The sequence below is a fragment of the Eptesicus fuscus genome, chromosome 14 (genome assembly GCF_027574615.1).
Source record: "Eptesicus fuscus isolate TK198812 chromosome 14, DD_ASM_mEF_20220401, whole genome shotgun sequence".
NCBI lineage: Eukaryota > Metazoa > Chordata > Mammalia > Chiroptera > Vespertilionidae > Eptesicus > Eptesicus fuscus.
In genome coordinates, this window is record NC_072486.1 from 79,993,323 (window position 1) to 80,017,246 (window position 23,924).

Genomic DNA, 23,924 nt, shown 5'->3' on the forward strand with positions numbered 1-23,924 from the left:
GGAGGTCCGACTCCCTCTGGTTTGGTCTCGGCCGGACCCAGGGGCACGGCTTCACCCGGACTAAGGGGCACGTGGCCTCACCCGGATCTAGGGACACATGGTCTCACCCGTACCCAGGGACGCTTGGGCTCTCCCAGACCCAGGGGCACGTGGCCTCCCCTGGGCCTAGGTGCACGAGGCCCCACCCGGATCCAGGGACACATGGTCTCACCCGGACCCAGGAACGCTTGGGCTCCCCCAGACCCAGGGGCACGTGGCCTCACCCGGGCCTAGGTGCACGAGGCCTCACCCGGATCCAGGGACTCATGGTCTCGCCCGGACCCAGGGACGCTTGGCCTCTCTCAGACCCAGGGGCACGTGGCCTCACCCGGGCCTAGGTGCACAAGGCCTCACCCGGATCCAGGGACACATGGTCTCGCCCGGACCCAGGGGTGCGTGGCCTCTCTCAGACCCAGAGGCACGTGGCCTCACCTGGACCTAGGTGCACAAGGCCTCACCCGGATCCAGGGACACATGGTCTCACCCGGACCCAGGTGCGCTTGGCCTCCCCCAGACCCAGGGGCATGTGGCCTCACCCGGGCCTAGGTGCATGAGGCCTCACCCGGATCCAGGGACACATGGTCTCATCCGGACCCAGGGACGCTTGGCCTCTCCCAGACCCAGGGGCACGTGGCCTCACCCGGGCCTAGGCGCGCGAGGCCTCACCCAGATCCAGGGACACACGGTCTCACCCAGACCCAGGGACGCTTGGCCTCTCCCAGCCCCAGGGGCACGTGGCCTCACCCGGGCCTAGGTGCACGAGGCCTCACCCGGATCCAGGGACACACGGTCTCACCCGGACCCAGGGACGCCTGGCCTCCCCCAGACCCAGGGGTACGTGGCCCCACCCGGGCCTAGGTGCACGAGGCCTCACCCAGATCCAGGGACACATGGTCTCGCCCGGACCCAGGGGTGCGTGGCCTCTCCCAGGCCCAGGGGCATGTGGCCTCACCTGGACCCAGGTGCACGAGGCCTCTCCCGGATCCAGGGACACATGGTCTCACCCGGACCCAGGGGCGCTTGGCCTCTCCCAGACCCAGGTGCGCTTGGCCTCACCCGGGCACGGGACCCAGCGTCATCCGGGTCCAGGGGCACTTGGCCTCACCCGGACCCGGAATCCGGCCTCACCTGGACCCAGGGGCACGGGGCCCCACCCAGACCCAGGGACGCGAGGCCCCACCCATACCCGGAGGCGCGCGACCACTCCCGAGCCCAGAGGCGCGCAACCCCGCCCGCACCCGGGTCCCAGCGGGGCCCCGTCCTCCCGATCCCAATTCCCGCTGGTCAACCCCCCCCCCAGCAACCCCCCCGGCCATCCTGCCAGAGCTCCAGGACGGCCGCCGCAGAACTTGTCGGGCGGCTGCTCGGCGAAGCTCCGGTGCGCCCGGTGTGTGGCGGCGGGCCAGTCCGGCGTCGCCGCGCCGGCCCCTTGGTCCGCAGCGGCGGCCGGTCGCCGAGCACAGGCATGGGGTCTTAATCAGAATCGAACCTGGGACCTTTAGTCTGTAGGCTGACACTCTATCCACTGAGCCATACGAGCTAGGGCCAAATTTATTTTCAAAGGATGGAAACTTTCCATCCTCTGAAAACATTCAAAAAAATGTTTTACAATGCCAAAAGCAGAGAGTACAGAGGGAGTGAAAGTAATTCCTAGAACTTAGAAACAAATTTACCCTTACAAAAAAGGGATAATATGAGCAAGATGTCTTCCAAATATAGTATATCCCCCCAAAAGTTTACACACTTTGAATGACTATTAAGTCTGTTTATGAATATACAGTTAATTTTCAAAATTTAAAAGAATCCACACAAATGAATAAGATTTTTGTTAATGCCTGTTTTCAAACAGATGACCATTTTGGTCCAGGCACTGCTGATAACACAAAGCAATGGAATAGCAAAAATAGTTCGGTACTTGTGCGCCCTCAATTCTTCAACTGTTCCCAGTTTTGTACCGTAAACTTTATCTTTTATGTATCTCCATTAAAAAGTCTAGTGGATTAATTTTCTTTGTTCAAAGCTTAGTCTGGCTTTACCCATTATTTCAAATCAGTTAAATGTGTAAAGGAGTAAAAAATTAAGTGAGATATCAGCTATTAAAGTGTGTATACTTTTTTTGGGACAGGGTGTCACCCCAAAAATGTATACACATTTTAAATAATTATAAAGGCAGTGTTTGTATTTCAACTGCATTTTCAAACAGTAGAGTAGAGTAGCATTTTAGGAAGAATTTTCTTTGTTCAAAGCTTAGCCTGGCTAAAAAACACACACAAAACAAAACATCAATTGGGCTATCAGCTGTTAAAGTGTGTATACATGTTTTGGGACAACTTATATAAGCAGAAAAATATCCTAAAAATCTGACATAAACCTGAATGACTGTTATAGAAATTAAAATTAATTATGTTTTCCAGACTTGAGGAATAAGTAAAAAGAAGCAATTAGTCAATCTGGAATTTGTTAAGCATCAAGGTAAAGGGAACCCAAATAAGTTCTGCCTGACATGACAGCTAATCCTTTTGGGAAGATGAACACATCAGGCAATCAGAGCTTGGTGATGGTAGCCATTAATAGATTCAACTATTCCTCTTGATTCTCTAAGCCAGCGGTCACCAACTTTTTGGACCTCACGGACCACCAGTGGTCCAAGAACCACCGGTTGGCGACCACTGCTGTAAGCAACCTTTCGGAGGTCAAATTATTGTGGACACAATCATCATCTATTTGGCGGTTTTATAAATATTGTGAAGTAATAGGTTTGGCATTTGGTTTGTAAATCAGTATCTCCTAGGTTTTATTATCATAATAACTATCTAAAACACTATTTGTGCTTACTGTTGAATCAGCAGTACATAATTTATACACATTCTCCCTTTTAATTGTCACATTCACTCTATTTATTATCATTCTGTTTTTCAGATGAGAAAACTAGCAGACAACACAGCCAGGATTTAACTGAGATCGCTTGGCTCTCAAAGTCTAAAGTTCTCCTTCTGTGCTACACAGCCTCAGAGTCAATCAATTATCATCACGTCTGATCAAATCTGAGGACAGGGACAAAATAGTCTTGGACCTACTAACTGGAGCTGAAACCAATCTGAGGTCCTATCAAGGCCATTATTCAGCCTCTGAGTCATGTCCCTTAGTACTCCCTCTAACACCAAGCAGACTCAAATGTTTTCTTTTCTTTTTTAAAAAAAATATATTTTATTGATTTTTTACAGAGAGGAAGGGAGAGGGATAGAGAGTTAGAAACATCGATGAGAGAGAAACATCGATCAGCTGCCTCTTGCACACTCCCTACTGGGTATGTGCCTGCAAACAAGGTACGTGCCCTTGACCGGAACCGAACCCAGGACCTTTCAGTCCGCAGGCCGACGCTCTATCCACTGAGCCAAACCGGTCAGGGCCAGACTCAAATGTTTTCAACTGCAGCAGCATCACTTGAGCAAGCATGCCATCTGCAAAGGGACCATACTCAGTTACACAGACATTCACTGGGACACACTTCAGGAAGCCAAATGCGTTCTGGGAACTGAGGTGCTGGGACACAGAGAGGTAGCAGACATAGTTCCTGTCCTCAAGGAATTTAATGCGGAGAGTCAAAAGGTTAAAAAAGTATAATAAAGTATGGTAAGTGCTACAACATATACACACATGGGGGTGTGTGAAGGTATCAAAGAGGGATGGTCAATTCTAACTTATGTGAGAGATACCTTTAATTCTGAATGAAAGATTGAACACATAGTTCTTTCAGGTACATGTAGAACGAGCAGTAATAACACAATGCTTTCCTTCTTTCTTCCTGGAATGTCCTTTCCATGCCTGGTTTCTCAATTAAATTCCCTAAGACCTAAACTAATGAACAAACAAAAATTCTACGCATTCTTCAAGGCCACCTCCCTCCATGAAGCTATTACTATACTTAAGAGCACATTACCAGCCTGTCTTCCTGATCTAGATGTAAAAGCTTAAAAGGGAAGGGTTGTACCTTGGCTCGCCACCAATTCCAAAATGCAGAAACTCAGTAGCTGCCTGGTAAATCCAAGGTAAACAGGTAGGTAGAAGTGGGGGAACTACTTAGATTTTCATATATTTGGATACTTTGTGCAAATTTCCACTAAAAAGTCCATGAATATTCTTATGGCTATCATCAAAGTTCTTCATACTCACTAACAAAGTCCATTTTAGAGGCAATCATGTACCTTCAATGCCTGCGAAGCAGAACACATATCATATAGTTGTTTCTAAACATAGTTAGTTATGGAAACGCTTACACTCAAGCAGGAAGGAGTGCTTAAAGATCGAATTAACCAGAAATAAGTGACAAGAAGGCAAATGTGTATCTAAGACTTATTTGGATAAAGGCTCATTTTCCCTGACCTTTTATGATTCAGACTGTTTGCAAGATAGATATCAGCAACAGGTCTTCAGCAAGTATAAGAGCTCCCTACAGAAGCAGACACTCTAACCACATATTCCTAACCCTGTCCACCCTACAATAGGACTGGACTTGGACCTACAAATTTAATGCAATTCTGCCCGGCCTGCGTGGCTCAGAGGTTGAGCATTGACCTATGAACCAGGAGGTGAAGGTTCAATTCCAGGTCAGGGCCCATGCCCAGGTTGCAGGCTTGACCCCCCAGTGTGGGGTGTGCATGAGGCAGCTGATCAATGATTCTCTCTCATCATTGATGTTTCTATTATCTCTCTTCCTCTCCCTTCTTCTCTGAAATCAACAAAAATGTACCGTATTTTCCGGCGTATAAGACGACTGGGCGTATAGATTTTCCTGGGTTAAAAAGTCGTCTTATATGCCGGAAAATACGGTATATAACACACACAAAAAACACCAAATTGAATAGTTTTACTAATGATTTAAGGAGGAAATCTATGTCAGGCAAAAATGTGAACTAAATACAGAGGGAAAGTAAGAGGAGCTAGAATGCGTAGAAAGAAAGGGAAAGCAGCAGCTATGTTAACATGTATGTGACCAATGCAAATCTGACCATTACCCTGGTAATCCTTTAAATTAGAGGACTAGCCCTGGCTGGGTAGCTCAGATGGTTAGAGCATCACCCCAATATGCCAAGGTTGCAGGTTTGACCCCTGGTCAGGGCACACACAAGAATCAACCAATGAATGCATAAATAAGTAAAACAGTAACAACAACAAAATTGATGTTTCTCACTCTCAAATCAATAAATTCAAAAAATAAATAAGTTAGAGGACGAATTCTTTTTCACAAGTAAAATTAGGCTCTTCTGACATTTTGAAAATTAAATAATTTTGGGGGGGCATAATACTAGGCCTAGCTCTTCAATAATGCGTTTGTCTAAATTATATGTAAAAGACAACTGGTACTTATATACCAGGTGTACTGGTTAATAATTCAGATTTTGTAATCAAAGAAAACATGATAATTTCAAGAGAAACATCAAAAGTGCTTTATTCAAAGTAATGTCCATTGCTAGCTACACATTTCCCCCATCTTACAGATAATTTGTGGATACCGTCCCAAGAGAACTTTTCTTGTTTTGAGGCAAACCATTCAGAGACCCAATTTTCCACTTCTTCGTACGTTTTGAAGTGCTGCTCAGAAAGTGCATGTGCCATTGATCAGAACAAGTGGTAATCTGAAGGAGCAAGGTCTGGTGAATACAGCAGGTAGGTTAATACTTCCCAGGCAAGATCTTTTAACGTGTCTTTATTTATTTTTAAAAAAATGTATTTTATTTATTTTTTACAGAGAAGGGAGAGGGATAGAGAGTTCGAAACATCGATGAGAGAGAAACATCAATCAGCTGCCTCCTGCACACTCCCTACTGTGTATGTGCCCGCAACCAAGGTACATGCCCTTGACGGGAATCGAACCTGGGACCCTTGAGTCCGAAGGCTGACGCTCTATCCACTGAGCCAAACTGGTCAGGGCTAACCTGTCTTTAACTGGCTTTGAAGTGTGTGATGGTACGTCATCATGAAGCAAAATTACTTTGCTGTGTCTTCTGGAACATTCTGGTCGTTTCACGATCAAAGCATGGTTCAAATTGATTATTTGTTGTCAGTAGTGATCAATATTAATGGTTTCACCTGGTTTTAGAAGCTCATAATACACCACACCTTCCTGATCCCATCAAATACAGAGCATTGTCTTCTTTCCGAAGTGATTTGGCCTTGCAGTCGATGTTGATGGTTGACCTGGACCAACCCATGATTTTGTGCGTTTGGGATTCTCAAAATAAATCTACTTTTCATTGCCAGTCACAATTCGATGCAAAAAAGACCTTCTTTCGTGCCATTGAAGCAACATTTTACTGATGACTTTTCAGTTTTCCATTTGTCTTACGTTCAGTTGATGTGGCACCTATTTTCCTTCCTTTAAAATCTTTCCCATTGCTTGTAAACAATCGAAAATTGTTTGCTGAGCAACGTTTAATCTTTCTGCAAGTTGTCTTTGAGTTTGACACGCATCTTCATCCAATAATGCTTGTAATTGTTGGTCTGCAAACTTTTTCAGTTGATCTGGACGTTCTTTGTGTTTCACACTGAAATCATCACTTTTAAAGTGTTTAAACCAGTGTTCACAAGTATCTTGAGATGGAGCATGTTCACCATAAGCTTCCCAGAGTATTCAGCAGCATGTTTCTTCAAAATCAAGTAATGAATTAAAACTTCCCGGAAATGGCCCTGACCGGTTTGGCTCAGTGGATAGAGCGTCCGCCTGTGGACTGAAGGGCCCCAGGTTCGATTCCAGTCAAGGGCATGTACCTTGGTTGCGGGCACCTCCCCAGTAGGGGGTGTGCAGGAGGCAGCTGATCGATGTTTCTAACTCTCTATCCCTCTCCCTTCCTCTCTGTAAAGAAATCAATAAAAATATTAAAAAAAACACAAAAAAACTTCCCGGAAATGCTCTTTTTTGGCATGAAATTCGACATTTTTAAGCGTAAAAATATCTATGTTAACACCTTCAGCAAATTTGACATATGAAGTTTTGAAGCTTGTTATCAATCCAACAAAACAGCATACATATCAAATCGTATATATATCAACATATGTGTAACTCCATCTATTGAAAAAAATCTGCATTACTAACCAGTACACCTGGTATATGGTTAAATTCCATTGTTTCTAAATATATTCCCTGAAAAAAAAAAAATCCCCTGAAACGCTGCTGCTTTTATTATTAATATTTTTAAAGCAATCATGCTATAAGAGGAAAAGGAAAATAGACAAACATATAAATAATCAAGCAAAAATTACTACATATACCTGACTACTTAGGCAGCATTAATGTCTAGCAGAAATTTTAAGGACTAAATTTTAAACTTTTGACATTCCACAGATTAGTAATTCCACTAAATGCATACTTAAAATTTCATTAAGAAGTTATAGCAGACTGTGCTTTAAAATTTCATCTAGACAGAAAAATCACTATATGCAAGACCCAAGAAAGAGACAGTGAAGCACAGAATCCAAATTGCAAGAGTATATTGCTGGTGAAGGCTTATTCTTCCCTTAATGTGAGGAGGAGCTCTGCTGGAGAAACACTTAGGTGGATTCCATCCTCTCATTCTCTCCTCCCAGGAGAGGAGAGGTTTTTCTAACGGGTACCTTTAGGAGCAGGAATTAGATGTGCACTGATCAGCCTGCTCCTCTCTCCTGACAGCTTGCCTGCAGGACACATATTCTGCTATGTTCCTTCCGCCCAAAGTTTGACAGAGGCAGATCCTTAGAGGCCCCAGGGATGCAAACGTTTTAAGGTGCTATCCATCAACTGTGAGAGGTCTACTGTGAGGAGGACATGGAAACAAGCCGAGCACTGTATTTGGAAACAGAAAGGTCTTGACAACCTTGACAAGAGCACTTCTAAGGGACTGTGAAGACAGAGGTAGATTACAGTGGCTAAAGAATGAGTGGGAGATAAGGGAGTGCAGGCAGAAAGCACAAACAGCACTTTGATGTGCTGAAGAGTACAGGAATGGAGCTGGAGGAGCATGGGAAGCCATCACTTGCTGATACTATCACGAGAGTGCACCAAGGAACTCGGAAGGCTGATGGACTTTGGGCATTAGCAGGGCTGACACTAAACACCAACTGTGTTGAGATAATGGTGGCTCAAATTCCCTAAGCTGATAATCCTTTCACTGTTTACCAAACTTTACCTTTGATATGCCTGTATGCATTGCTAAACAGCAAATGTGTATTCAAGAAAGAGGCTCCACCTGGCCCCCAATGCCTTCTAAATTCATATTTCTTGTATAGCATTTTCATTTGTGCGTGGCAAAGGTGAGCAGAGGAGGATCTAGGCAGATGTTTTGTTTGTTTTGTTTTTATTTTAGATACTGATGGAAATGGTTCGTGGAAAAGAAGATTGAAGATGCAGAAGACAGAGGGAAATGACCTAGGAGTAGAAATATCTGCAGGAGCGATGTCCTTGAGGAGGGTAAACAGGATGGATGGAAACCATATCACAGGTAGAGAAGTTGCCCTTTTAAAAAAAAAAAAAAAAAATATATATATATATATATATATATATATATATTTTATTGATTTTTTACAGAGAGGAAGGGAGAGGGATAGAGTTAGAAACATCGATGAGAGAGAAACATCGATCAGCTGCCTCCTGCACACCTCCTAGTGGGGATGTGCCCGCAACCAAGGTACGTGCCCTTGACCAGAATCGAACCTGGGACCCTTGAGTCCGCAGGCCGATGCTCTATCCACTGAGTCAAACCATTTAGGGCAGAAGTTGCCCTTTTTTTAGGAGCAAAAATACTTATTCTATTTTACAGAAAGGAATTCAGAGAAAATGAGTACTATTTTGACATATATATTGTTATATATAATAATGTTAACATATATTATTATCAATACAGACTTGATGAAAAAATTGCTCTATTAATATCCAAGAAAGTAGTCTTCTGGGCAAAGAAAATTACCAGAGACAAAAAGGGACATTACATAATAATACTAGTAAAAGAATCAACCCACCAGCAAGACATACCATTCCAAATGTGTATATATCAAACAGAGCCTTGAAACATGTTAAGGCAAAACTAATCCAGCTGAAAGGAGAAACAGGCAAATCTACAATTGTAGTTGGGAATTCAACACCCACCTCTCAGATTTACTAGACAGAAAAGCATCAAGGATATAAAAAATTTAAGCAGCACAACCAAGAGGATCTAATTCATATACACATTAGAACATTTCACCCAATAATAGCAGAATGTCCATTTGTTTCAAGTGCCCATGGAACATTCATCAGGACAGATCACATCCTGGGCCAGAAAACAAATCCCAACCCATTTAAAACAACTGAAATCATAAAGAGTGTGTTCTCTGATTGAAATGGAAACAACAGGAAAAACTAACAATGTGCCTGTCAAATTTCTTGTTTTCTCAATGACACATGAGGTGAGGTAGAGAGAGGGCAGAGGGAAAAGGAGGAAGGCATGAAATCCAACAACTAAACAATTATTGAGCACCTATATGCCAACTTTGGACACTGGGACCAAAGGAGAAAACCCAGACAACAGTCTGCTCTCATGTCCCTAAATGGCAGGTTGGGAGGTGGGGAGGAGACACGGAAACAGTATAAAACATCAGGTGCGGTAAGTGCTAAGAATAAGCAGGGGAAAGGAATAAACAGCAGCAGCAGGAAGGACTGCTTATCCTAGACCCAGACCCTCAGGAAAGGCTTCTCAGCTGACAGGTTGAGCAGAAGCTTGAAGGAGTGAGGAAGTGAGCCATGTGAATTTCTGAGGGCAGAGAGAACAGGAATGCTGAACCACTTGCCCTCAGATACTTTAATATACTATATCTCCTTAGAAAAATTACTTTCTCCTGCACAAGTACATTATAATTATCACAATGATAAATTTAGCATTGATACATACAATACTCTTCTTTAATACTCTGTATTTTCCCTGGATCCAGGATTCAATCATGAGCATGATAAGTTTGGGACGACTATTAGACATCCATATGGATATATCAAGAAAATAGAACATGTGTCTGGAATTCAGGAATAGGTTGTATTTGTTGACAGATATTTTGAAATGAGAAAGTGAAAGTGAACTAATTACTACAGAAATATGATTGGACTGTGTATCCATTTGAGGTTGATGGTTATAACTTTAAAATTAAATCAGTAGGCCCAGTTGTGATTTTCTCTAGCAATATTCAACTGAGGTAGTAGAAACACAGTGAAAGCAGACAGCTGGGTTTAACCTTGGTTAGGAAAGTAGGTTAGGGTGGACAGAGACAGGGAAGGTGATGGGGTTTATAATGGAGTCATGGTAATGTTGGAGCGCCGACTCTATTCTAGATAGGGGAAGCAAAGAGAAAAGGGGACAGATGTTCTAAAAGTCTATCACACAAAACCAAAATGTTATTATTTAATAAATACAAATACTTGTCTTTTTAATATTTGCTTCTGGGGGAAAGGCCTCCCTGTACCTTTTCTAAGAAAAAATAGCAACAACCAGTCATTATTATTAACAAATATTTATCAAGTGTTTACTATGCAGAGAAAACTGCCTGGTGAAAGGATACAAATAGTAAAACCCACCTCCTAGAGGTGAAGCATAGTAACCTCCATCTTGTATAAAAATTGCTGTCTGAAATTCTCTGCTATTGTTAGATAGTCCCTTGTTCTGTAAACTCTGTCATTGTAAACTCTGTCATTTTTAGACAGTCTCTTATTCTATAAAATAACTTTGTTTTTTAGCTCAAATAATAGAGAAGATAAACTTAACTGTTGGACCTTGCAAGCTAGCCATCTAATGTAATAGACTAATACCGATAATATTCCCATATTCTCATGCCAAGTGTTTATTCATTATGTATCCAAGGTTACAAGCTGTCTGCAAAAATAACTTACACAAAGCTCTTTGTAAAGTCTACAGAAGGTCCAGAAAAACCATATTTGGGAGACAAAGAACCGGAAGCATATAAATAAAGAAAGCTTCCTCCATGTTGTTTGCTGAGAATTTGACAGAGATATTCTGCTCTGAGCCTTCGTGTAACAGACTCCTAATTAACTGGCTTGTTAAGGCATCTTGCATCTAGCTCGCTGATTTACGATACAACAGAGGCAGAATTAAAAGGGATCTGAGAAATCATTGCCCACTTCCCTCAGCATACAAAGGTAGCAGCCAAGGTAAAACAACTTATCCAAAATCATGAAGCTTGTCCACTGGCAGAGCCAAGATGAGAACCTAGGTCTCTGAACCTCTCTAGTCCAGCATTATCTCACTCAGCCTCCAAAATAAGTACATTAGAAAATTTCTGGAAGACTATACAAATTCACCTTGGGAGATGGTACTTGGAGTGGGGACGTTTCCTACTTTTCACTTCAGAACTGGAATTTTCTATCATAGGCATGTACTACTTTAATAATAAATATAGCCTGGCCGGTGTGGCTCAGTGGTTAAGCATTGACCCATGAACCTGGAGGTCATGGTTCAATTCCCAGTCAGGGCACATGCCCAGATTGTGGGCTTGATCTCCAGTGTGAGGTGTGCAGGAGGAAGCTGATAAATGGTTCTCTCTCATCATTGATGTTTCTATCTCTCTCTCCTCTCTGAAATAAATAAAAATGTTTTTAAATAATAATAGAACAATTATAATAAAGTTAATTAAAGAAGAAAGCACACAAAATTTTGGGTGTGGCAACCAAAATGGAATACCTTCACCTTTTTATCATCAGTTATTTTTTTTAATCCTCATCCGATGATATGTATATTGATTTTTAAAAAATATATTTTTTATTGATTTCAGAGAGGGAGAGATAGAAATATCAATGATGAAAGAATCATTGATCAGCTGCCTCCTGCATGCCCCACACTGGGGATCAAGCCCGCAACCTGGACATGTGCCCTGACGAGGAATTGAACTGTAACCAGGCTTGATTTTTGAGAGTAACGTTGATCAGTTGCCTCCCATAGGCACCATGACAGGGATTACCAGCAACCTTTCAGTGTAACACCGCTCCAACCAACTGACCCACCCAGCCAGGGCTATTATCAATTATTTTAAAACACAAGGCATGTTACCATATTTGACAGTGTAAAGTACACTATTTAACATCTGTGTGTAAATGAAGCCACTGGGTGGATGATACCAAAATAGGGCCAAAATCGCTGTGAATCTTTTCCTTTCTTTTTTGTTTGTTAATCCTCACTGGAGGATATTTTTTCCATTGATTTTTTTTAGAAAGTGGGAGGGAGGGAGGATGGAAGGGGGAAAGAGAGAGAAACACTGATGTGTGAAAGATACAGTAATTGGTTGCCTCCCCATGTACCCCGACTGGGGCCGAGGAACGAACCTGCAACCTAGGTATATGCACTTGACCTGGAATCAAACCTGTGACCTTTTGGTCTGTGGGCTGACGCTCTGACCACTGAGCTACATCACACAGGGCTGTGAATCTTTTCTATACTCTCAGAAGGATACAAATGCAAAAATTCCATTGCTATGGCACAAAAGGAAGGTAAAAGATTATCCTATTGTAAATCATATTCAAATGCTTGTCTTCTTTATATCCAGGGCTTATTTTATAAGGTTTTCTACTCTCTATCTGGCCTACTATAAATTGCATCCCTAGGATCTATGAAAAGTCTTTGCAGCTTTGTTTTCCTGGAAGAGCCTGTATGACATGTCTTTTCCCTACTACTCACAAGATGTGGGAAAGGTTAGCCACTTATTAAGGTGGTAATTCTAGTGGATTAAAATTTTAAAGTTGCTTATTTCAGTTCCTTGGGATAATTTCTCACTTTGCCTCCAAGTAGAATCCCTAAAATAGACTAATGTGCACAGAAAGCAAACCCATCCAAACAGTAAGCACTCCAGGGAAAAGAGGCTTGCTTAACTGGTTTTAACAAAAGGGAAAAAGAACAGAGGAGCACCCACTGCCCAGCTGCCACTGGCGCACCTTCTCCCCTCCTCGCCACTCCAAAGTAACATGAGCAAGGCAATCTGGCTTAGGATCTCCACACGGCAAGGCAGGCAGAGGATATGATGCTAAATTCTTTGTTCAGTGATTTGACTGTGCTGGGATCCCATTTTCTGGATTAGCTAAGCTTGTTCTGACTGCAAAAGTCATCTCAGTTTAACCTGGTGTCAAATGATCATTTAAACAAGTAACGTTGTAACTGTAGTGGTTCTTATATCAACCAGTGGCTCTGCTTTTAAGGAGCAAGGGCTGGCAACCCATGGCCAGCAGGCCAAATCGAAAATAAAAGTTGTGACAGAAACCGCTTGGCCTGCAAAGCCTAACTGTTACTCTTTGCTAACTGGCCTTAGAGTATTAGTTCTGAAACAGTATAGGGTCATACTGGACTCCATTGTGACCAAAAGTACTCCATCTTAGTGGCTTGACTATGGCTTTGGGCTTTCAGTAAAATTCCATAGTTAAAGGAACTTAACCACATTCTTAAAGGAAAGAATGTATGATGATGACATCCTTTCCAGAAACATGTTCTGCTAGAGTTGTTTTGTCCATTTAATGGTAACCGAAATAATTATGCAAGCATTATTTTACAGGCCCTATGACCACCCTGGGATCAACCATGGCCCGAAGACGATGGTGGAACAACCAACCACATCCTCATTCCCAAGCCCTACACCTGCCCAAGGCCCCTCTACAAGACACCCACAAGAACCCCTTGGGGAGCTCACTTCCCTCTTCTGGTTGACTGCCTTGTGCACACGGTCTCTTTTTTTTTTTTCTTTTGTTAATCTTCACCTGAGGATGTTTTCCATTGATGTTTTTATAGAGTGTGGAAGGCAAGGAGGAGAGGGGGAGGAGAGAGAAGGGCCCCAACCAGGGCCGGAAATCGAACCTGCAACCCAGGTACGTGCCCTTGACAGGTAATCAAACCCGAGACCCTTCAGTGTGCCAGCTGAAGCTCTAACCACTGAATCACTCGGGCCAGGGCTGCACAAGCTCTTTTCAATAAACTCTGCTTGATCTTGTACTGAGTTCCCTGCTCATTTCTATGACACTGAGACTGGAGAACCTGGCATTCTAGGACCAGTAACACTTCCTTCCCTTACCTATATACAAGACCCTTCCTGACCCACCTCTGCCCCTTTCTCAGAGCTTACCTCCCATACTGTTCCCAATCACTGGCTTTGTTCCACCCAACTGCTTGCTACTCTCTGCTTTGAATGCCAAACCAACTCCAAATGGTCCTTCGAAGAGCAGCTCAGGCATCTGCTCCTCCCAGCTACTCTCCCCTCTACTGGACAGCATGACTTATACACACATGGTAATTTTTAAGTCAACCTCTTTCCTAGTTCTTGAATGGCACAAGTTGTTTCTTTTGTTTCTGACTCCTACTCCTTAACCAGTGGGTAACATATAGTAAATGTCTGACACTTGTTGGTTCAATTCCTAAACAAATTCTTGCAGGGCATCAAATCGTTTGTGGCTCTGGAGTTACTTAGGCTGGAAATGTAACCTGGGATAGCGAGGGAGACGGACGATTCAAACACCGCCAGTTCTAGAGAAGCGGCTCCCACTGGCGACCCCTCCCTTTTCGGAGTTTCTCCCACCCAGGAACGGCCTCGTTAAATGTGGCAGATTTGAGCCATAATCCAAGAGAGTAGAGAGCTCCAATTTTACCCCCATCTGTGCACGCAGGAAGTCTCGTATCTACGGGAGTGACTTCCTCAGGCTCCCTGCGGGCGCTTCAGACCGCGGGGTTTGGAAGACTCCGCGTCATGGGGCCGGCTCCAGGTGCACAGACAGGCAGGTGCACAGGTGGGCGGGCGCACAGGTGGGGTGCACAGGTGGGCGGGTGCAAAGGTGGGGTGCACAGGTGGGCGGGTGCAAAGGTGGGGTGCACAGGTGGGCGGGCGCAAAGGTGGGGTGCACAGGTGGGCGGGTGCAAAGGTGGGGTGGGGTACACAGACGGCGGGACTCCAGGCCCGGTGCGTCCCCGGCCCCGAGCCGCACTCCCGACCTCCCCGACTTTCGGCCTCCCTCATCCGCCAGTCCTCCCTGTCCACTTTTCCTCTAGCTCCCACCCAAACGACTCTCACCTCCGTCCCAGACTCCGCCCTATGGAAGTCACTACACATCGCCCCGAATGCTCGGCGTACCAGGCACTCAACTTTCCCGCCAGCAGCGCCATTTACCGCGGGTTCGCTAGTCTGGAGCGTTGACCTGTTGACCCGGACGCGGACGTGCGCGCTGCGCCCGCCCTCGGTCGGCAGGAAGTGGGCGTGCGTAGAAGGCGGGTGTGCGCAGAAGTGGGCATGCGCAGGAGGTGGGGGTGTACGTACGCAAGTAGGCGTAGGGTCAGAGGGCGTCAGACTCTATTGCGTGAGACACCACACTGCGTCGGAGACCGAGGCGCGGCGGGTGACTACTTTCTTTTCATAAACTTCATTTCGTTTTTACCAGGTAAAGTTAACAGCATGTACTTTTTATTTGTACTACTAACAAGCCACTTACCGAGTAAGCAGGCATTTTTTGGTGTAGTCTTGGGTTAAAAGCCTCTAGCTGCCTGCGTATGTGATTCGTAGTGAATTCTGAGAAAAAAGGACGCTAAATTTAAAATAATTTTAAAACTATACCGAGCCTGCATATTTATCCAGTTCTTTTGGAGATATAATTTTAGTACTATTGGTTATCAAATGTTTATTCGTTAAGATAGGCATTAAGGAGATAGACACCTAGGAAGACGGATGTGGCCTATTTACTGCATGTGAGGCCTTGCGCCACGTTCTGGGGATACTCCAGAGTAAGAGACGTGCCTGAACGGAGTTTACAACCAGTTGATTTGCCGAAATGTGTGTTTACTTTACAACTTGGGCTGTATCTGTTGTCTTATCTTTACATTTGTCGGTGTGTAATTAAAAAATAATGTTTAGGCCCTAGCCGGTTTGGCTCAACGGAGCGTCGGCCTGCGGACTGAAAGGTCCCGGATTGGATTCCAGTCAAGGGCGTGTACCTCGGTTGCAGGCTCCTCCCCGGCCTGGTCCTGGCCAGTGCGCGTGCCGGAGGCAACCATCCATGTATTTCTCTCATATCAATATTTCTGTCTTTCCCTCTTTCTTCCACTTGCTCTAAAAATCAATGGAAAAATATCCTCGGGTGAGGATTAGAAAAAATAATGTTTATAATGGTACTGTTCGTTAACACTTACAGTGCTTGGTATCAGCCAGGCAAGGTCCTAACTACTTTATATATAATAACCCGTTGAGCCCCCACAGCCCTGTGAGGCAGGTACTGTTGCTATCTCCGTTTTGTGAAGGAGGAAATGGAGGCGCAAATTTGGCCCACATTTCTCTGTTGACCCGATTGTAGTGCGTCAACACATTAATGTGAAATGAATACGGACAGTTCCTCAAAAAGAAAAAAACTTGGTTATGAAGGAAGGAGGTAACATAAGATCTAGAAAAACACCGGTTGGCAAAAGGAGGTTTATAGTTGTGAGTACATGAAACAGTTTATTCTTGTGCTATTATTTATTTATTAATAAAGCTATTAACCTGCATGTCTTCCCCATTAGAACAACTGCAACCCTATTTTTGCCCAGCTCTGTATATAGGATGAAGGAAGAGTCTTTTAAGAAGGCAAAGCCTGGGGCATGTTTAAATGCTGATAGGCATAGAGACTTAAGGGTTAAAAACACCATCTGGCCTTAGCCAGTTTGGCTCAGTGGGTAGAACATTGGCCTGCGGACTGAAGGGTCCCGGGTTCGATTCTGGTCTAGGGCACAAACGTGGGTTGCAGGCCCGAACCCCAGTAGGGGGCGTGCAGGAGGCAGCCAATCAGTGATCTCATCATTGATATTTCTATCTCTCCCTTTCCCTTCCTCTCTGAAATCAGTAAGAGTATATTAAACAAACACCATCTGAGCAGGATACTTGGAGTCGGGATCTGAAGAGGAAGGAGGGTGTAGGTATAAAAATCAGCTTTAGATAGGGGAGGGTGTCTTGTCCACCCCTAGCAGAAACAAGGAGTCAAGAATAGCTGCAGCCCTAGCTGGTTTGGCTTAGTGGACAGAGTGCTTTCCATGCGGACTGAAAAGTCCCAGGTTCAATTCCAGTCAAGGGCACGTGTCTGGGTTGTGGGCTTCATCCCCAGTGGGGCGTGCAGGAGGCAGCCAATCAATGGTTCTCTCTCATCATTGACATTTCTCTCTCTCCCGCTTCCTTCCTCTCTGAAATCAATAAAACTATACAAAAAAGAAAAAGAAAGAATGGGTGCAGATGCAGCTAAGTTTTGGAGTAGGTAACTCAGAAAGGTGGAGGAGGTTCAGAAAGCAAGGTAGTTGTAATCCAAGACTTAAGTTAAAGTCAAGTAATCTACTAATGTTACCCATCTAAAAATGGTCCTTGATCCATTCTAGTACATGGAACAGTGGGTTTCATAAAGCTATAGAGTATGGCAGTAATTATTTTAATTAAGGATATTTTCCTGCAGCACTCATTATCTGTAATCACATTTAATACTTAGCATATATTAGCACTCTTTTTCTCATTGCACAGAGCTTTTATTTTTTCCTAAGTTACAGTCTTCTTGAATTCCAAGATGAATTTTCTGAACTCACCTTGGATTTTGATGTCAAATGCAGCTAGAATTTTCAACATGGTTCTGTTACTTATCACCATGGTACATGTTACTTATCACTCTGGACCTTAGTTAACACAAAGTGCTGTAATGGGCTAAATGAAATAATGTACTTAAAACAGCTAGCACAATACCTAGCACAAAATATAGATACCCTTTCTAATTTAGTTTATTTCTTAGATCATCACTTAACATATATACTCAGTATATATCACCTGCTCACTATAATGGCAGTGATTAGGGCCAGATTAAGAGATGAGCCCATCAAGTAGTTATCCAGGTGGCTAACCATAAAGGGTGCTAAAACTTCTCTACATATTCAAATATTCTAAGAATATGGGGGAAAAACTTTTTATTGCAATTCGAAGGAGAAGACTGTATATGGTGAGGAAGGAAAGGCCCTTAGAAAGAGGGCAAAGGTCGGTGGATTGTGGTAGAAGGCAGAGTGGACAAGCTGGCACAGTCCCACCATCAACACTCACCTCTTCCTTCCCCCCACCCACTGCCACCCATAGAAGCAGAATTCTGAATCTGTTAAAAAACACACAAAACAAAACACAGAAATATTAAAAATGTGCCAAATTGTATTATTTGCTCCCCCAGCAAGTCCATAAATATTAATCCAAGTCTGATGGTATTGATGATGGTGATGACTTAAGCAAGCTAAAATCCTTTTAGAACTTGGTAGGGTCCTGGATTTCCTGTCTTTGAACAGCGAAGTCTGTCTTTGTTTATAACACACGGTGTCAGTTTGTATAGTAAACAAAGCAAAGTCATGCCTCTACTGCCCATTATAAAATATTTGGGTTTCCTGAGCTGAAGTTTCCCCTCCGGTAATGCCACCCACTTCACCTGTAAGTGTTCCCTTACCCTTTTCCCATTGCCCTGTGGTTGCAGGGACTCTAGTAACCCGTGCAAGGAAATACTGATGTTCTGGATGTTGCTATTGCTATGAGTAAGGCTAACTTGTCCACTTGCGGGCTCTACAGTTCTTGATAACCCACACTAAACAGTCTGTAACAGGATAAATTAAACATTTTGAGTGAACAAAGCAGAAGCTCCGAGAAGCATAGACCTGACTATAATTGAGACAGACAGGAAGACTATATTTTAAAATTGTGGCAAAATAGATGTACGTGCCTCTCATTCTAATCTAAAAACTTTTTATGCCTTGTTAAAATTTCTTGATAAAGGTTTGGATCTAAATTTTTTATTTGAACTAGAAATTTAAACCTGGTAACAATAATGTCCTTCTGGGTTTCTAAAAGGTAAGAATTTAAACTAGTAGCATTGGCCATTACTAGCAGAACAAACTGTTTTCTGTAATGAAAAAGCTTTATGTAGAGATAATCTATTTTTCACCCATCTGTTCTTTTAAAAGCCTAGGGAATAGCATGAGCTTATGAAATATGTCTTGGTAATGCTAACATTGCTCATTATACAAATTAGAGTATTTTTGGTTGCAAGTCACAAAACACCCAGCTCTTATGATTTAAATAATAAATCGAATTTATTGGTTCAGAGGTAAGACAGCTTAAAGGTTAGTTTAATTGAGAGGATCAATTACACAGGTGCCTAGTTTCTTTTTTCTCTAGACAGCTTCTTATTTTTTACCTTTGCCCTCATGGGACTATGTGTCCATACTTGAAACCTTAAACAATCAGGGAATAACTGGGCTGGTTAGCTGAAGCCTGAGCCACATTCTCAGCCTTAGGCCCAGGGGTAGATGTATGTTTCTTCAAAGGTTATAGGCTTTGTGGAAAGGAGTGGATAACAGTAAATGACAGTGAGAACAACAAAATAAGAGTAGTTGGGGGAAGTGGGGTAGATGCTGGGGAGGCAACCTCTACTTCATTATACCCTCCATAATGAGGATCCATATATGCAAAGCCACATATCTAGGTCACCCTCCTCTTCCATGCCATGCACTTCATACAAAGTAAATCTTTCTTCACATATAAAAAAATCAATCTCTTAGAAAGAAGGCTTTACAATTGAATAGCTGTTCAGTACTAAATGAGTTTCTTGGTCCTCACCCTGTTCCTAATGAAGATTGTGTGTTGGTGGAACTAGTCCAGTCCTTAGTCACACCTGTTTTCATGGGCCATCTTGCTCAACATGGTTTTTAGTTTTAATGCTCTAGAGACATCACTTCTCTTTTAAAAGAATGTATTAGGCACTCATAAATTGCTGGTAGAAATACAAACTTGTTCAGTAATTTTGGAGGGGAAATTTGTCAATCTCTAATAAAACTTTACATTTATTAACTTTTTGACACATCAATCCTACTTCTAGGAATTAATCCTAAAGTCATGCCTCCAGTTCCACTCTTAGGTATATGCACTTGAAATCCATTTAAATGGGTTTTAAATATGTTCCTGGGTGTGCCTCTAACTTCCAGGAGATAGTAGCCTCCATTTCTTTCTATATGAAGTGGGGAAATTGGAATATATAATAGCTTCCGCTTATTGAGAGTCAAATATATTCCAGACACTATCGTTATTATTCTATGTATATGATTTCCAACCCTTCCCTGCAAGGTATTTACCCTCCTCTTATAGGTGAGTACTTTGAGGACCTGAGAGGTTAGTGATCATGCAGTCCTCTAGCTAGTAAGGACCCAGGTCTACCTGACTGTAAATTCTTCAGTCTTCCTAACACATTAACTTGCTTCCAGAAGATGCAAAGATCTAAGGCCTTTTACAACTCTAGATTCTGTGATTCTTTACTCTTTTTTAAAAATTAAATGTATTGGGATAACATGCGTTAATAACATTGTATGTATTTTAGGTGTATGATTTTATAATCCATCATCTGTATGTTCTGTTGTGTGCTCACCCCCCAAAGTCTAGTCTCCTTCTGTTACTATATATTTGACCCCTTGTGATTTTTTTTACTTTTAAGCAAGAAGAGAATCCTCTTTCCGTGCCTAGCACAGCCATGGCTCGTGGTCCCAAGAAGCATCTGAAGCGTGTAGCAGCTCCAAAGCATTGGATGCTGGATAAACTGACCGGTGTATTTGCTCCTCGTCCATCTACCGGTCCCCACAAGCTGAGAGAATGTCTCCCTCTCATCATTTTCCTAAGAAACAGACTTAAGTATGCCCTAACAGGAGATGAAGTAAAGAAGATCTGCATGCAGCGGTTCATTAAGATCGATGGCAAGGTCCGAACCGATGTGACCTACCCTGCTGGTTTTATGGATGTCATCAGCATTGATAAGACAGGAGAGAATTTCCGTCTGGTCTATGACACCAAGGGTCGCTTTGCTGTTCATCGTATAACACCTGAGGAGGCCAAGTACAAGCTGTGCAAAGTGAGGAAGATCTTTGTGGGCACAAAGGGAATCCCTCATCTGGTGACCCATGATGCTCGCACCATCCGCTACCCTGATCCCCTCATCAAGGTGAACGACACCATTCAGATTGATTTGGAATCTGGCAAAATTACCGATTTCATCAAGTTTGACACCGGTAACCTGTGTATGATCACCGGAGGTGCCAACCTGGGAAGAATTGGTGTGATCACCAACAGAGAGAAACACCCTGGTTCTTTTGACGTAGTTCATGTCAAAGATACCACTGGCAATAGCTTTGCCACCAGGCTCTCCAACATTTTTGTTATCGGCAAAGGCAACAAACCATGGATTTCCCTTCCCCGTGGAAAGGGTATTCGTCTCACCATTGCTGAAGAGAGAGACAAGAGATTGGCGGCCAAACAGTTGGTGAAATGAGCTGACGTGACATTAGAAGATAATGCAGCATGGGGGCAGGGGGAGGGGGAGATGGGGGAAATGGACATGCCCACTAATATGCTAATAATTCATAACCTAAATTTCATTCTCTTTTCCTGTGGGACTTAACAGCTAAATAAGTATGACAGTCCTTTACCCTAAAGTCATTCTCACTTCAACCTCTTCCTTTTTTAATATATCTGAGTTAGTTCGTTGTACTTTTCAGTTTGTAACCAGCTATCTGCTCCTGAAAAGCTCTTACTTCACTTATTTGTTTATTTCCTTTTAGTCACATTTCTTACTTCCTATCTCATAGCTGCATAGGCAATTACTCTGATGTATTTTCAACATATATTTGAGTTTGTAGGTTTCTAGCAAAATAAGGAGTTTTGTTTTGACTTTATGTAATTATAATTGAAATGCAAATACAGATTTTAGTTAATAACAATATTAATATTGGTTTACTAAATGTAACAAATACACCATACCACTGTAGGATGTTAGTAATTGGTGAAACTGATGCCAAGTACATGACAGCTCTGTACTATCTTAAATTTTCTGTAAATGTAAAATTACTTTAAAAAATAAAGCCTATTAAAAAATGTATGTGTGTAAGGATGTTCATGGATAAAAAGATGCTATTTAAACTGATAATTTAGTATATTTATCACCTTTTATATTTAAAATGAGGGGTGAAGTGTGGCAAATACCTCAATATATAGTTTTATTTTTAAAAATTCCAATAACATATTAAAAGACTAAAATATTCTATATAAATTTTAAGTTCATAATTTATATATGTTTTTAACTACTGAAGGGCAAAGGAATATTCTTTGCCTTGTTTAAATAAAATATAACAATTAGGAAGCTCATTTTTCCCCACTTAAGACTCAAAATTATTTTGTTCCTGGTAGTTTCCCCAAGCCTCCTGTCAAGCTGAAATATCTAAATTTTCTTCATCTTTGATCTTAGCATTTGCAAGGTATAAATAATAGATGAATGCAGGAATTCTGGGGATAGCTGAATAGCTTATGCTCAGTACTAAACTTTTTACTATAAATGTCCATAGGCACCAACCCAAAATGTACATATAAAGATGTCAGTTGGCATTGGGAAGTGGGGCGACATGGATTAGAGTTGTGGAACAAGAAATAAAACAAGTCAGCAGTCCCCACAGCCTCTGGCCACCACCACTCTACTTTTTGGTTTTATGAGTTGACTATTTTAGGTACCTCATATAAGTGGAAACATGCAGTAATTGTCCTTATTCAGGATTTCCCTTTTTAAAAGGCTGAATAGTATTTCACTGCATGTATATACCACATTTTCTTTCTCCATTTTTTCGTTGGTGGACATTGATGTTATTCTCACTTTTTGGGTGTTGTAAATAATGCTACAATGAACACTGGAGTCCTAATACCTTTTTGAGATCCTGATTTTAATTACTTTTGATAAATACTCAGAAGTAGGATTGCTGGATCAGATGGTTCTATTTTTAATTTTTGGAGGAATATACATACTGTTTTCCATAATAGCTACATCATTTTACATTCCTATGAACATTATACAAGAGCTGCCACATCCTCACCAAAACCTGCCTTGTTATTTTTTTAATGATAGCCATTCGAACCAGTGTGAGGTAATGTGGTTTTGATATGCCTTTCCTTGATGATTCATGAAGTGGAGCATCTTTTCATGTACCTGTTGGTCATTTGTAGGTCCTCTTTGGAGATGTCTGTTCAAGTCTTTAGCCCATTTGTTAAAGCTTTATCACATTGGTCTTGACAATGATTCTTAGATATGACACCAAAAGCACAGACAACAACAACAAAAAAATAGACAAGTGGGACTACATTAAACAAAGACTTCTGCACAGCACACAATAAAATGAAATGTCAGCTTATAGAATGGAAAAAAATATTTGCAAGCCATATATGAGATAAGGGATAAATGTATAAAATATGACTCAAAAGCAAAAACCTAATAACCTAAAAAAGGAAACATTTTAAACTTGAGCTTGTATACATTTACAAAAGAGTAATCTGAGTAATTTTCATTTATAAAATTTTTTCAACTCTGTGCCAAAGATTCCAGGCCCCAACTCTGGGTATAACTGAAATAACAATGAATGCCTTAAGTGGGATGAGCCTCTATTCCTATATGCTCCTAAAGTAACAGCCTCTTTCATTCCTCCACCCCCGACTCCCCAAGGCATTTCTGGGATCCACCAGGGTTGTGTCATATCCTCAGAAGTGGGTTCACTCAGGTTTTGCCCAGCTTTCTTGTTGAGGGATCTTGCCCTGGCTTTGGCTACTAGTGCCCTTGAGCACACAAGTTGAGTGAGTCCAGCTGTCCTCTGCAGGTGGCCACACTGAGTCCTTGCAGGCCCAAATGTGCAGACCATGGAGGATGGACCTCCCACCAGTTTTGCATTACAGTCTGTCACCTGGCCTCAGAGCCACTCAGCTCTCAGCCAGTTTTACCAGTTGGAGTCTTTTGGGAACACATCTCTTCCACTTTGGGGCCTCACCCCTTTTCAGTGGCTGGGATGTGTGCCTGGCCA

General features: G+C 42.5%; 2 protein-coding genes across 3 annotated transcripts in view; one reads left to right on the forward strand and one right to left on the reverse strand.

Annotated features, from left to right (window-relative positions):
- Window positions 1–15,275, reverse strand: part of XRCC2 (X-ray repair cross complementing 2) — a 32,204-nt gene extending 16,929 nt beyond the window's left edge. Inside the window, exon 1 of the mRNA XM_008158749.3 lies at window positions 15,091–15,275. Within this exon, the coding sequence (XP_008156971.2) occupies window positions 15,091–15,129 (39 nt within the window). The 5' untranslated portion in view covers window positions 15,130–15,275. The remainder of the gene's footprint in view (window positions 1–15,090) is intronic.
- A 71-nt stretch (window positions 15,276–15,346) lies between these two features.
- Window positions 15,347–21,965, forward strand: LOC103301770 (40S ribosomal protein S4, X isoform-like). 2 transcript variants are annotated; one of them, XM_008158783.3, is made up of 2 exons: window positions 15,347–15,454; window positions 20,534–21,965. In XM_008158783.3, the coding sequence occupies exon 2, from the start codon at window positions 20,570–20,572 to the stop codon at window positions 21,359–21,361; it is 792 nt and encodes a 263-aa protein (XP_008157005.1). In that variant the 5' UTR covers window positions 15,347–15,454; window positions 20,534–20,569; the 3' UTR covers window positions 21,362–21,965. The 2 variants fall into 2 exon arrangements, with proteins under 2 accessions (XP_008157005.1, XP_054582342.1); XM_054726367.1 differs by having other exon boundaries at window positions 20,538–21,965.
- Window positions 21,966–23,924: the final 1,959 nt, after the last annotated feature.